The 14,685-nt window shown below is 51.2% G+C and overlaps 1 protein-coding gene across 3 annotated transcripts; it reads right to left on the bottom strand.

The window, feature by feature from the left end:
• Nucleotides 1–986: 986 nt before the first annotated feature.
• NOLC1 (nucleolar and coiled-body phosphoprotein 1) lies at nucleotides 987–13,439 on the bottom strand. Of its 3 annotated transcripts, XM_056120513.1 has the most exons (14): nucleotides 13,249–13,439; nucleotides 11,084–11,139; nucleotides 10,839–10,978; nucleotides 10,597–10,739; nucleotides 9,752–9,917; nucleotides 7,588–7,712; nucleotides 7,367–7,502; nucleotides 4,661–4,789; nucleotides 4,388–4,498; nucleotides 4,231–4,304; nucleotides 3,594–4,197; nucleotides 3,332–3,450; nucleotides 2,931–3,023; nucleotides 987–2,784 (listed from the first exon to the last, which is right to left on the bottom strand). In XM_056120513.1, the coding sequence occupies exons 1-14, from the start codon at nucleotides 13,366–13,368 to the stop codon at nucleotides 2,626–2,628; spliced, it is 2,175 nt and encodes a 724-aa protein (XP_055976488.1). In that variant the 5' UTR covers nucleotides 13,369–13,439; the 3' UTR covers nucleotides 987–2,625. The 3 variants fall into 3 exon arrangements, with proteins under 3 accessions (XP_055976488.1, XP_055976487.1, XP_055976489.1); XM_056120512.1 differs by having other exon boundaries at nucleotides 3,594–4,304; XM_056120514.1 differs by having other exon boundaries at nucleotides 3,594–4,304; nucleotides 10,839–10,994; nucleotides 13,249–13,364.
• Between the last annotated feature and the right edge of the window lie 1,246 nt (nucleotides 13,440–14,685).

The following is a 14,685-nucleotide window of genomic DNA, read 5'->3' as shown; positions in this document are numbered from 1 at the left end:
TCAATGAGCCTAAACAATAACACAGAAGGTGTGAGTAGCACCAATCAGCCCAGTAAATTCTATGACTCCAATTAACACCGTTGTGATATATAACAATGATCGTGACTTTTGTCAATCTAACTTTTGATAATCCCATTTGCCTTTGTGTTTGTTACTTCATAACAATATGAAGTAAATTTGTTTATACCTGCTAAAGGGCAGGCTGGGTTGGTGGGTCGGAAACTGGGGGAGGGAAGGTGTGGGATTGGTGCTAGATTGAATGCCCTAAACAACTGCATTATGGGGGCTGGAGCAATAGCACAGCGGGTAGGGCATTTGCCTTGCACGCGGCTGACCCGGGTTTGAGTCCCAGCATCCCATATGGTCCCCTGAGCACCGCCAGGGGTGATTCCTGAGTGCAGAGCCAGGAGTAACCCCTGTGCATTGCCAGGTGTGACCCAAAAAGCAAAAAACAAAACAAAATTTAAAAAAAACAACAATTGCATTATGAACTTAGTAAATCAGTGTTACAATTAAAAAATTTTCAAATTTATGATTTGAGGGGCCTGAATTGCTAGTACAGCAAGTAGGGTGTTTGCCTCACACGTGGACTACCTGGGTTTGATCCCCAAGCATCCCATATGGTCCCGAGCCCCGCCAAGAGTAACCTCTAAGCATTGCCGGGTGTGGTTCAAAACACAAAAGATTTATGATTTGAAAATGTCATGTGAGACCCATCAAATATTAAGTTCCTAAAATATGCAAAAATCTCAGGCAATACAAATGCAAGCTGGATCTCACTGTAGACCATTTTTACCAACCCCAATTTATAGCAGGCAGAGGCTGGACTACTGCCTGGAAACAGCACCAGGAGACAAGTGATCAGGAGCCAGCAGACCACTGCCAAGGAGGCTTTGCTAGGAATTCACAGAACTAAACGTCGGTCCTCTGATAATGTGAGCTCTGGTCTATCGGGAAGGGATTTGGACTCAATAAAACTCCCAAGACACATTATAAACCAACCAGTTTATTATTTTGTTAGACCGTTTAACTTTTACCATGCAGACTGATGCACCTATGTCAGCATGAACAGTACATTTTCTTCCCAGAGGCAGTTACACGGAAGACCAAATTATGATCTGGTTAATTAGCAGGTGTGGATTCCAACAGGAAGAACTCATCTTATGACCTACAGCTGATGCATGAAGTTAGGCCATGCTCCCACAGTCCAGGGAGTTGGTTGGCTGGCTCTTCTCACTTCATCTTGTTCAGGCCTCTGAGAACCTCTTACAATCAGCCACGTTTGACCTAGGAGGCAAAGCTCTGCTCACTGGTTTTTATTTCGTTTGGGGTGACAGACTCTGGGGTGTTCAGGGGTCCAGGTGGTGCTGGGATCAAATCCAGGCCTTCGTCATGGAAAGCCTGCACTCCGGCCCACTGGGCTATCTCCAGCCCTCACTATTCTTTACTCATTACTTTCACTGCTACAGTTGAAAGTTCAGGATGGCTCCCAGGTAACGACGACAAAACACAAATCCTGTTATGTTTTTGCAATCCCATTCTACTCATTTTACCAGTTAACAGACTTTTGGAAAGATTCTTCCTATCTCCATCAGCGCATGTTTAGGTTACCTTATAAATTTACTTGACTAATAAAACCCTAATTCCTACAGAGGATTGAAGTTTTTTAATTATAGTATTTCTACTCTTCCTTTCTTAATTCTCAACCATCTAGGAGTTAGTAAAACGCTTTCTGGGTCGCACTGCTGTCAAGACAGAATTATCAAGTGTTATGTGCTTTTCACATTAAGTTATTTTATTCTCTAAAAGGTAAAAAAAATAAAAATAAAAAAGCATGCAGTCCTCAACTGAGTACGCAATGCTAATAAGGGCCATCGAAAAGTGTTTGAATACAAAACTTTATATGCTCAAATTAAAAACATGTTTTACAAACAATAATAACCAAAACAAAACAAACTACTCAAACAGATCTCCGACATTCACACTACACCACAATTCTGCCTGTAACAAAGCAATGAATTTTATCCCCTAAAAGTAGGTAAATGCATGTGGGATAAAAACTTCGTTTAAACTTAATGAGTGAAGATGCACAATTTCGTGCTGAACAGACAGATGTAAACCATTCCTCACCCCCCTCACCAGGGCTCAGGGATCAGAGGGGTGTAAAGGGCACCCGTGTGCTACATAGGCAGAGGAACCCCACTGGCAACCCATAAGGTTCCCCTGTACTATGTTTTGCACAACAGCTTTTATCTGTCGGGACCCACTCCTGAAAATCACAGCCAAAATCAACAGGAAAACAATTTAATATAAAATATACAAATTTCTCAATACGAGGACTTCCACAGGGCAGGGAGTGGGGACCACCAACAAATTCCCTTAAACAAACAAACAAAAAAACCACTCCCCTTACCTCATCCTTGCTACTCGACACTCAAAATCAAATCTGTACACAGCTACCAACACAGAAAGGACCAGAGAGAATGTTGGGACATTCAGACCAGTCTTCGGACCAAATCTAAACCGTGGCCTTCACTAATACCCTCCCCTTATGGAGCTGAGGACTTCCAGGTCCACCAGGGAAAGTGGTCTTGGTCACGGGGAGGTGGGCTTGAGGGGCGCAGGTCACTCGCTGTCAAACTTAATAGAATTGACCTGGACAGAGATGGAGCCTCCCCGGTAGCTGCCCCGCTTCTTCTTGGTTTTCTCATGCCGGAAGGATTTGCCTTTGGTGAACTTCAGAACCTGATTGGCTCGCTCCCCCCAATCTCCAGCGGCACCTCGCTGGGAAAGAGAGAGGCAGCTCACACGAAGGCCAACAGGACCCTGACGCGTGCTCCCTGTTCAAAGCCACCCAAACCCAGAGAGCTCCCACCAGCTGTCCTCCCTGCCCCCTCCCACCCACAGCGAGCCGACACCCTTCAGCTCACCTTGGCATCAAAGGAGTTGTCGGCCACTCGGGCATCCACCTCGATTTCTTCTTCCCTGACCCTTCGGAATGGGGACGAGGCCCTCTTTTCTCCCTGGAGAAGAATTCAGTAGGACACTAAAGATGAAGGGACAGTTGACCGAAATGCCCTCCTAAGGCCACACAGGGTGCCTGTGCCAGGTGACCCCAGGTTTCCCTTTTTCCTTTTGGGGGGGCAGGGTGGATAGGTTCCTGGTGGTGCTCAGAAACCACTCCTGGGAGTTTTGTGGGACCACGTGGAACGCCGGGGGTTGAAGCTCGGGCCAGCGGCGTGCCAGGCACGCGCCCTTCCCACTCTCCTATCGCTCCAGCCCCTCCTGCTCTTTACGCACGGACTCTGGAGAAGAAACGAAGACAACTTACTTTCTTCCTTTTGGGAAATGTGTTAGGGGTCTGGAGCTTTATCTTCTTGGCTTGAGGCGTCTCTGTCTCCGTCTCCGTCTCCTTGGCAGCTCCGTTCTGCTTCCGCTTCTTCCCTGAACCTACACAAACCAAAAAGGCAGACACTCAGGAGAGCAGCCTGGTCCCTCCACCCGGCTGCCCGCACAGGACCTGCCACTGGCCAGGGGCCTCCTCCACCTCCCCCATTTACCCACCGTGAACTGGGGGGCCCAAACCCACGGACCTGGCTTAGGAACAGCAGCCACCGCCTTTTTCTTGCCCCCCTCCTCCTCGCTATCCTGCTCCGCTTTCCCATTCTGGGCAACCGGTGCAGAGATGCCATTGGTCTTGGGGGTCTGCGGTTTTGCGGCGCCCTTGCCCTTGGGCTTCTCTTCCTCCTCCTCTTCTTCCTCACTGGAGTCGTCAGAAGAGTCGCTGCTGCTGCTCTCAGCCTTTACTTTCTTCGCGGCTGGCTTGGGGGTGCCTGCAGCTCCTGCTGCCTTCTGCGGCTTCTTTTTCCCTGGGGCTTTGGACGGCTTCTCTTCCTCCCCGTCGTCTTCCTCACTGCTCGAGCTGTCAGAATCAGAGCTGCTGTCCCCACCTTGCGGAGGGGCCTTCTTTGCAGGCAAAGACGTGGCGGCTTTGGCTGGTGCCTTGGCCTTCGGGGTGGCTACTGGCGTCTTGGTCGCCGCTTCCTCCTCACTGGAACTGCTCTCCTCCTCACTGGAGCTGCTGTCGGCTTTTCTGGTCAGTGGCTTCGGGGCACCGGCTGCCAGCTGCTTGGGGGTGGAGGCTGGCTTTGCTGCAGGAGACTTCGGGGTGGGCACTGGCTTTGCTGCAGGGTGCTTAGGGGAGGGGGCTGGCTTTGCTCCAGGGTGCTTGGGGGCGGGCGCTGGCTTCGCCACAGGGTGCTTGAGGACTGTGGCAGGAGCTTCATCCTCAGAACTGTCCGAGTCTAGACAGAGAGACTGAATGAAGAGCTCCGCCAGGCAGCCTGAGGGGAGGCCCAGCTGCCCCACGGGCTTCCAGGTGCCTTACCCGAGCTTTCGGAAGAGCTCTCTGCCGCCTTCTTTGCTGGAGCCGCTTTAGCAGCCACTTTTGGGGGGACTGTCTTAGCTGCGGGTTTCATCTCTTCCTCGGAGCTGGAATCTGGGGAGAACCTATGGCATTAGACTGAGGCCCGAGTCGCAACTAAAAAAAGCAACAAAAAGCTGGGTACAAAGACCGACAGAGCCTCCATCCCAACTTCAACCAAAGAAGACAGACGTGGCTCTGGTCCCCGCTCTGCACGTGGCCCCCAGGCCGGCTCACCCGACTCCTCGCTGCTGTCCTCGCTGCTCTTGGCCGGCTGTTTCTTCTCTGCTGCTTTCTTGGGAGCTGGGGTTCCCAGGGGCTTTTTGGGAGGCAGAGCTGAAGGTGGGGGAACTGAACTATAGGGACCTGTTTGAAAGGGACAGAGAGGTGGTTTTAAAATATGTAAAACAAAAGGCTGGAACAATAGCACAGTGGGTAGGGCGTTTGCCTTGCATGTGGCTGACCCAGGTTCGAATCCCAGCATCCCATATGGTCCCCTGAGCACCGCCAGGAGTAATTCCTGAGTGCAGAGCCAGGAGTAACTCCTGAGCATCACCGGGTGTGACCCAAAAAGCAAAAACAAAAACAAAAAACATATATATATGTAAACAAAAAGAAATTTTTTTTGGGGGGGAGGTGAGGGAGACACCCAGTGATGCTCAGGAGTTACTCCTGGCTCAGCACTCGGGAATTTTACTCTTTGCGGTGCTTAGGAAACCACGTGGGAGGCCAGGGCTCAAATCTAGGCAGGCAAGTGCAAGGCAAGCCCCTTATCATCTGTACCATCTCTTCAGTCCCTGTACACAGCCTCTTTGTCAACAAAACCTTTTAGAAATGACACTCTGGGCCTGGCTTGCCAGCATAGGCGCCCAAGTTCAAATCTCGGGCATCCTGCCATATACTGAGCGCACTCCCAGACAGCTTCTGTTGGGTGTTTTGTCTGTTTGGGGGCCAGAACATTTAGTGGTGGTCAGGAGAGACACCTGATCAAGAAAAGTCTTCACTGCAGCCCTAGACCTGCCCCCAGGCCCGCAGCTCTGCTGAGCCTGGAAGCTCTGCTCTCTCTGATCCCTAATACCTCTACCAATTTGTGGTCACATACTATGTATGGAGCGATAGCACAGCGGGTAGGGCGTTCGCCTTACAAGCAGCCAACATGGCCGACCCGAGTTCGATTCCTCCGCCCCTCTCGGAGAGCCCGGCAAGCTACCGAGAGTATTGGATATGCCAGACACAGTAACAACAAAGTCTCCAATGGAGACGTTACTGGGCCCGCTTGAGCAAATCGACGATCAACGGGAGGTCCTTTACCTTACCTTACCTTACTATGTATGTATGTAAAGGTAAAGGTAAAGGCCCTCCCGTTGATCGTCGATTTGCTCGAGCGGGCCCAGTAACGTCTCCATTGGAGACTTTGTTGTTACTGTGTCTGGCATATCCAATACTCTTGGTAGCTTGCGGGTAGGGCGTTCGCCTTGCATGCGGCCAACATGGCCGACCCGAGTTCGATTCCTCCGCCCCTCTCAGGGAGCCGGGCAAGCTACCGAGAGTATTGGATATGCCAGACACAGTAACAACAAAGTCTCCAATGGAGATGTTACTGGGCCCGCTCGAGCAAATGTATGTATGAGTACCATAAAAATAGGGGTAAGCTCCCCCTAGCGACAACAGCTCCAACAAGCACCTCAACTGAAAATAGAGGAACACCTGGTAAGCACCTCACGTTGTGTGCTTCAACCGGAAGTGTGACCCTAGGCCAACACATGCAGGTACCAAAACCAGGAGTGTGAGCCTCATGAGCACCCAACATGCCGTGTGAGCCTGACAAGCAGCTTAAAAATATGAGGGGGCTCACAGATCAGGGGAGGTAAGATGCTCGTTCTGCACACAACGCATGTTCAATGTTCCCCGACACTGACAGGGTCACCACCTGAGCACAGAGCCAGGAATAAGCTCTGAACACTACGGATACGGCTCAAACCTCATCAACCCCTAACCAATAAAAATGTGATGGCCAGGGAGAGCTTGAAGCACTGGAGCACGCACTCCGCACAGTGGAGTCTGAGATTCAATTCCCAGCCCCACGTGATCCCAAGGACACAAAGCCAGGAGAAGCCTCCAACTCATAACAAGGGGCTGGAGCGATAGCACAGCGGGGAGGGCATTTGCCTTGCATGCAGCCGACCGGGGTTCAAATCTCAGCATCCCATCTGGTCCCCTGAGCACCGCCAGGAGTAATTCCTGAGTGCAGAGCCAGGAGTAACCCCTGTGCATTGCCAGGTATAACTCAAAAAAAAAAAAAAAAAGCAAAGTACCACAGCCAGGCATGTGTGCAGTGGCTATCCCAACAACAAAGGAAAAGGCAAAGTAGGGAAATAAAAATCTAGTAACTTGGGGGGGCTGGAGAGATGGTACAATGAATAGGGCATTTGCCTTGCACGTACCAACCCAGGTTCAAGCCCCTGAACCATGTGGTACTCCAAGCCCTGCCAGGAGTGATCCATGAGTGCAGAGCCAAGAGTAAGCCTTCAGCACAACACAACTGGGTCTGGGCACACAACCTGCACTAAAAAAAAACAAATAACCCACAACTCTGAAGATTAACAGAAACGGGGCTTAATTCCAAAGGGGCCACAAACAGAACTTAGCAGGTCACTTCCAAACATAGGTGACAAAGGCTCTCTCTCTGGGAGAAGCTGATGGTCAGTAACAAGATGATCCATGGAGAGACCAAACAGTACAGTGGGGAGGGCACTTGCCTTGCACGCAGCTGACCCAGTTTCGATCCCTGGCACCCCCATATGGTCCCCCGAGCCCTACCAAGCATGACCCCTGCACAGAGACAGGATTAAGTGGCCCCCAAATCAAAATAATAATAAAAAAGAACAAAAGATCCTGTGGGGAGATCCCGGCCACTGTGCAGCACAGCTTGCGTCCAGTCACCTGGCTTTTTCATGGGTTTTTTCTGCTCCTCCTCCTCTTCCTCGCTGGAGGAGTCCTCACTACTGGAACTCTCCTGGGCGGGGGCGGCAGCCGCTTTCACCGGGGCCTTGACCACAACTTGCTTTTTTGGGACAGCCTGTGCCAGAGAAAACCAGTTACACGGGGAAAAGCAGAGGCTGCTGGGAAAGAGCTGCCCTCCCCGCGCCAGCTCCGGCCCAGACCTTCTTGGGGAGCGCCGCTGCCGGCTCTTCCTCGGAGTCATCGCTGCTGCTGCTGCTGCTGCTGCTGCTACTGCTGCCAGCAGCTGCTTTGCCGTTAACTTTAGGCGCTGCCCGCGCTGGAGTACCTAGCAAGGAAAAGGGAAATGTGTCAGGACCAGAGCGGATAGTACAGCAGGTAGCGCACTTGCCTCGCACGTGGCTGACCCGGACTCGATCCCCCACACCCAGCCAGGGGTAAGACCTGAGCTCCGAGTGTGACCCTAACCAAAAACAATCCCAAAAAAGAAGCTCAGCGCATGCAACGCAGGCTGGGGATGAGAGGGCTTAGGGTTGCAGAGCCTGCTCCTGGCTCTGTGCTCAGGGATGACCAGATGCAATGCCAAGAATCAAACCCAGGTCTGCTGCATGTAAGGTGCATCCTGCCTGCACTTTTCAGAGCCAATTATCACCCACCACACAACACGGCGTGAGATTGTGTGGCCTCCATGAAGAAAACGAGGCCCAGGAAACATGCGCGAGCACAAGTAAAGGGGAGCAAATCTCGAGTACTGCAGTCAAATGTGCAAACATCACGCGCTGGGGCTCCACGGCCAGGCACATGTCAGCACCCCCAGTGTAGCAAATGTCAACAACAAAGAAATGAGGCAGGGGGTTAGAGGGGGATTTAGAAAAACAAATCGGGACCTGAGAGATCACAGGCTGAGCACAGGCCTTACGTGTGGGAGGCCTGGTCTGAGCCCTTTTTAAAGCAAACCCTGAGTACTCAGAGTAACCTTTGAGCCACCCAAAACATCAAAGATATTTTTTCAGGGAACTAGGGGTTTTCCGGTACAGCAACACAGGCCTGCAGGTGAGATGGCCTAGTTTCAATTCCTAACACCACAAAGCACAAAAGATCATTTCTTTTGCTAAAGACTTTCTCTATTGACTAGACCTTAATAAAATTGTACAGTAAGCCAAAGTCTTCCTTAACGATACGTAGGGCCAGAAAAATAGTTCAAAGGATTGACTGCATTTTGCATGCGGGAGGCCCAGGATCAATCCCTGGCACCACATGGTCCTTTGAGCCCTTCCGGCTTTTTCTTTATTACTTTCGTTTTGGGGGCCATACCTGGAGGTGCGCAGGCCTTACTCAGACTCTACTCAGGGGTCACTCCTGGCATGTCTAGGGGGGAAATATGAGGTGCGAGAGGTTGAATCCAGGTCAGACACCTGCAATGCAAATGTCCTACCCACTATGCTATTGCTCCAACCCCTCTCTGGGCACTTCTGGAAGTGACCCCCAAGCACAGATATGGGAGCAAGCCCTGAAAACCAAATGGGTGCAGAAAAAAAAAGAACCATTAATAACAAAATAAATATACACATCTGGGGGCCCTGGGTTTGACCCAGTGGCTGAGTGTGAACCACGCAAGCATGAGGCTGCGCGTTCAGTGACCAATGCCTCCCACTGAGTATGGTGCCCACAGCACCTCCAACACCCCAACTACAGGCACGAGCACAATATCCAGAATGTGCTTGAGCACCACCACTGAGGAGAACTATGCTGATGGGATCTATGTGACCTCTTAAGTGGGCCAGAGCCCAGCAGCCCCCAGCAAGCACCAGAACTGGGCAAAAACCATCCATCAACACAACAAAGGCAATGGAAGGTGGGAAATAACCCATTTAAAGGGGGCAAGGTGTGGGAGGGAAAGTGCATATCAGCACGATGAGCACATGTGTTGCCCCTGCGAGAGACCTGGGTCCCATCCTGAGCACTATTGGGAGTGACCACTGAGCACAAAGCCTGGAGTAGCCTGAGTACCTCCAAGTATGCCCCAAATCAACAACAATGAAGACTCATCAGTAGTCTCTCATCAACAATTTTTACCATTTTGCTTCTGTGGTGAATGAGCAATTTAAGCACAGACCCCAAAAGAACCTGGTCCCACAGGGCTTCTTGTGAGCAGAAACTGCACCTGGGGGGCTGGAGTGATAGCACAGTGCGCAGGGCGTTTGCCTTGCACGCAGCTGATCCAGGTTCAATTTCCAGTATCCCATTCCAGTTTCCTGAGCACCACCAAGAGCGATTCCTGAGTGCAGAGCCAGGAGTAACCCCTGAACATCACTGGGTGTGCTTTTTGGGTGACCCAAAAAGCAAAAAAAAAAAAAGAAACTGCACCTGGTTTGGTGGGGGCCTTAGCCTGTGATTTAGCGGCAACAGGAGTTGTCTTTTGCTTCTGGTTCTTTGGTTCCTCATCCTCTGAGCTGGAGTCAGAATCCGAATCGGAACTTTCGGCCTTTTTAGGAGGAGCTTTGACAGTCTTGGCCTGGGGTTTAGCTGCCTTCTGTGAGGAAACACACAAAGAGCACAATCAGCTAGAGCTTCTGGGACCCCAAAGGGCTCTATTACCTTTCAGGGTTTTGGAGAAGAGCAGGGAAAGCTAAGCAGAACCAAGAGGGCAGTAATTGGACATGTCTGCCCCGTCCCCACAATCTAGGACACTCTCCCTCCTATAGACGTGGGAAGCCCAACACCACTAAGGAGACAATGGGCTAAATTTCCTCAAGACTGAGAGCCCAGGGTTGACGTGATGGTACAGTAGGTAGGGCATTTGCCTTGCACATGGCAAACCCGGGTTCGATCCCCCAGCATACCATATGGTCCCCTGAGCACCACCAGGTGTAATTCCTGAGTGCAGAGCCAGGAGTAACCCCTGAGCATCAATCACCAGGTGTAACCCAAAAAGACTTAAAAAAAAAAAAAAGACTGAGAGCCCAATTGCAACTTCCCATTTTCTGGGGAGCACTGGGAATAGAACCCGAGCTCAGACGGCAAAGCAGGCCCTCAGCCACTGAGCTACTCCCAGGCCCAGACTGCATTCTTTTATCAACTCTGAAGGTTCCCAGGATTTCATCCCACATCTATTGTATCTACCAACTTGGTCTCTACCTAGGCTTCGACCTAGAAGTCAAGATGTTAGGGTTATTCTTTCCAATCCCTTAAGAAACCCCAAAGCTGCAAACCTGAACAGGCTTTTTCTTGCTGTCCTCCTCGTCATCGTCGTCGTCGTCATCATCACTGGATTCTTCACTGCTGCTGCTCTCTGATGCTTTGGCTGCAGCCTTTCCAGGAGGCTGAGGCACACCAGCCCGCTTGGCAGGTACAGCTGAACAAAAAGCCCCAATAAGGACAGTCACGTGGCACACAGACAGGTTACAACCCCACCCCACTCACCCACCAATGCCTAATTCCTGCTCCGCCTCACCAGCTTTCTTTGCTGGAGGCCCCTGGGCTTCCTCCTCTTCCTCACTGCTGTCCTCACTGCTGTCACTGGATGAGGCCTTCTTAGCCTTCTTTGTCAAGGGTCCGTTTGTCTGTGACTTCCGCTTTGGGGCCTTGGGGGACCTACTGAGGTAGAGTTCTGGGAGTATCAAGAGCTTCCCCAGTCAAGATAAAGAGCCCAGCCCATGGGAGGGGAGAAGAAAGCCAGTGGTACAGAGACAGACTTACCTGAGCCAGAAGCTATAGATGTCCAAGAGGGATGAGGCATTGGCGTCCTGCTGGGTCTATAGGAGAAAAGAGAAAGAGCCAACTAAGAATATTTTATTCTGGAGGCCGGAGAGGTGATACAGCAGGTGGGGCACTTGTCTTACATGCGGCCAACCCAGGTTCAATCCCAGGCATCCCATATGGTCCAGAGCCCGCAAGGGGTAATTCCTGAGCACTGAGGAGTGTGGCCCCAAAATCCAAAACAGAAAAGAGAACATTTTGTTCTGGTTACAAGAGGGTTGAGATTTTGTGTTATTCTCTCACTTGTTAAAGATGACTCCTTAGATACAGGGAGTGGCTTGGAGGTGCTTGCTGTGCTTTGCAGGCAGGAGGTTCAGGTTCTACCCCACACCCCAGGTGTGACCCAAACATACACAGACACACAAAATCTGCTTTATGTATTCTCCGATATAAATGTTACACCTCTATTTACTTTTGTGGTTGTGTCCTGCTGTGTTCCAGGCTTATTCCTGGCTCTGCCCTCAGGAGTCACTACTGGAGAGGTTCAGGGGACCATAAGTGGTGGTAGAGATTGTGTCCAGGTTATCTGCCTGCAAGGCATGCACCTTACCCACCACTGTACTATCTTTCTGGTCCCTAAATGTGACATCTTTAAAGACTTCTTGAATAATAGGATGGAGCGACAGGAAGTGGGTAGGGTGCCTGTCTTGTATGCCACCAACCCAAGTTCGGTGCCCTACACTCCTGAGCACCACCAGGAGTGATCCCTGAGTCCAAGACAGGAGCAAGCCCTGAGCACCGCTAGGTGTGGGCCCCAAAAAAGAACCCCAGGGCACCAATAGAGGTCAACCTTTAAGGGATCACTGCTGAGCAGAGCCAGGAACAGTCTCTCAGCATCCAAATGTGTAGTCTCCTCCACCGCGCCCACCCCCTAAAAAAGACACAACACCAAGAAGCAGACTGGAGCAATAGTATAGCAGGTAGGGCACTTGCCTTACACACAGCCAAACTGAGTTCAATCCTGGAAGCACATTTTGTACATATAAAAGCAGTACACTATGTGATCACCTAATAGGCTGCCCTTTCTGAAACTAATCAAATTTTTGCAACTTCACTGTCCACAAAGAACAAGTCATCAACTACCCTCTTCTACTAATGGGGATGTGGCTCAGTGATAGAACACATGTTTGAGGCCAAAGGTTTGATCCCCAGTCCAGCATGGTGCCCTGAGAATCCATTGCTCCCCCCCCCCCAAAAGCCCTCACTTTATTCAACCTTGGTTTTCCCCAGACACTGTTTTTCTTGAGTTACAGATTCCAGACCAGGAATACATCCTTAACATTCCACATTAAGCCAACAATGGTAACAGCTTTGTCCTTAGTACTTTCAGGATCAAGTACTGAGATCACTACTTTGTATGCATCAATTCTACCAAATGGGTGATGACATCACATTCCTGTAGGGGGACAGAGTCTGAGCAGGCTGCCTGAGTCTTAAATCTCTACAATTTAAAAGTCGTGGAGCCGCGTGGCAAATCCAGATTTAAACTGAATGCACAGATGAAAGGCCTGCCGGGTAGGATCAACCTCGCTTCAGCATGACCAAGTCAGAACGCTGCCTCTACTCTCATTCAATTTTTTTTCTTTTAAAGACGTGAAGGTAGAGAAAGAAGTAAGCGTTCTGGAGAGAACACGGGATTCTTCGGAGTGGAAATATGCCAACAACGAAATATAAAGATAAGTAAGCGAGATACGGACTCAAGGGAAAACGCGGGCTTTAAGAGCAAGCCATACTTGATTCTTTACTAAGCCTCCGTTTCTGACGCGATACCATTATCTATGAGTCCTGGGCAAATTCAAGTGATTTAATCAGTCAGCGTAAAGACCAAAGTGGGAACCAGCAGCTTGCAAAGCCTCGAGTGGGTCTCAGGGACTCCCTGCTCCCTGCCCAGCCACGTGACCCGAGCACGAGGGTCTCACGCCGCCGTCTCAGCACCAGAAAACCCGCACCAAGTCCTGTCGCTAGCTGGTCCTAAGGCCTCGACACCAGGCTCTCTCCGATCACCGCTAAGAGCACCTACAAAGGCCCCGCAGCCAGGCTGCCGGACCCCACAAGACGCCCCCTCCCCGGAAACCCGAGGACATAACAGCTCCGCCCTTACTCACCGCGCCTGTTGCCTTGGCAAACTTATTGGCCACCTCCGACAGCTGGTTCTCGCGCAGGAAGCCGAGCACCAGAGGATACAGGTCGCTAGGAACCACGCGGCGCAAGCCGGCGTCCGCCATCCTCCGGGCAATACGCGTCACTACCGTCGCCGACACGCACGACTCAGGAACTCGAGCATTAGGCGTGCTGGGGGCGGCGCTGCGTGACGCCATCACGCCGCGCGGGCGCAGACCGGAAGGGGCGGGCACACCCCCACTGCGCAGTCCCGGCTCCACCGCTCCGGCAGGGTCAAAGTTCTTTCCGGTCCCGCCAGTGTCGCCATCTTGGTGAGGGCGTTACCCGACGTCCGCCACCTTGTGAAGGCGGAGCCTTCCTAACGTCAGGCGCCACGCCCTCGGCCGTGGCGGGAAAACTCCGGATTTCCCGCGCTGGTCTTTTCTGGTCTTTTCTGCTAGCGGCAACTGTCTAGGGGGCACTGGTTTCGCAAGTCTCCCAGAAAGGTTTTGGATTCCAGTATAATTAGTAAATTAGCATGCGCGAACTGATCGTGAACTCTCCAGACTTGGGTCACGGGATCGTCCAGCCGCTACTTGCACTCGCCCCGCCAGCGAACACCCGTCTTTCTTCTTCACTGCCTTTTCTCCGATGACTTCCGCCTCCACTGCAGAGAATCCTTCAGATTATCCGGCATAGTACTGGGGTGTTGGTCCCCAGAACTGCCCCTCTCGATCATGTCTTGCCCTTTGAGACTCCCCTTCCTCCCCTTCCCAACATTCAGCCTTAGCTCCAGAAAGGGAAAATCACAGATTGGGCACCTAACTGCAGTGGCACCACCAATTTCTTCACCACAGCTCTGAAAATCACCGTTTTCAGAAGATTGAGGGGGAAAACTCGTAAATTAAAAAAAAAAATTTGTCCTGAGAACTAAAATATTAATGACCATTAATTACCTACTACTTCCTGACAATACCCCTCAGAATTATGGACCCATTTCCCCATCTGTAGAGTCTTATCAATGAGCCGAGAACATGCATCAGGCAGGAGGACCAAGGGTACAGTCCTGGCAACATATTCCCCCACCCCCTCACCATCATGCTCTGCCAGGGCTGGCCCCAAAGCAACCAAAAACAGACTTTCTAGTGCTGGAGAGAGTACACGGGTCAGGGCTCTTGGTCTTGCATGTGGCTGACCTGGGCACAGAAGCAGGAGCAGGAGTTGCCCTGAGCATCTCTGGTGTAGCCCAAATCTCCCAAAAATTAAATACAGAATATGCTATCACAGAGATAGCACAAGTGATAGAGCATATGCCAATGTGTTCAGAAACCTGAGCTCAATTCCAGGACTTGCATGCCCTAGTCCACCAAGATGGCCCTTAGAAAGAAACGTGGCTGGAGAAAAAGCTCAAAGGCTAGTGTATGACTTGAATGTGGGAGGCC

This window comes from Sorex fumeus, unplaced genomic scaffold (genome assembly GCF_029834395.1).
Source record: "Sorex fumeus unplaced genomic scaffold, SorFum_2.1 ptg000043l, whole genome shotgun sequence".
Taxonomy (NCBI): Eukaryota; Metazoa; Chordata; class Mammalia; order Eulipotyphla; family Soricidae; genus Sorex; species Sorex fumeus.
The sequence above is the reverse complement of the archived record's forward strand: the minus strand, read 5'-3'. Positions and strand labels throughout refer to the sequence as shown.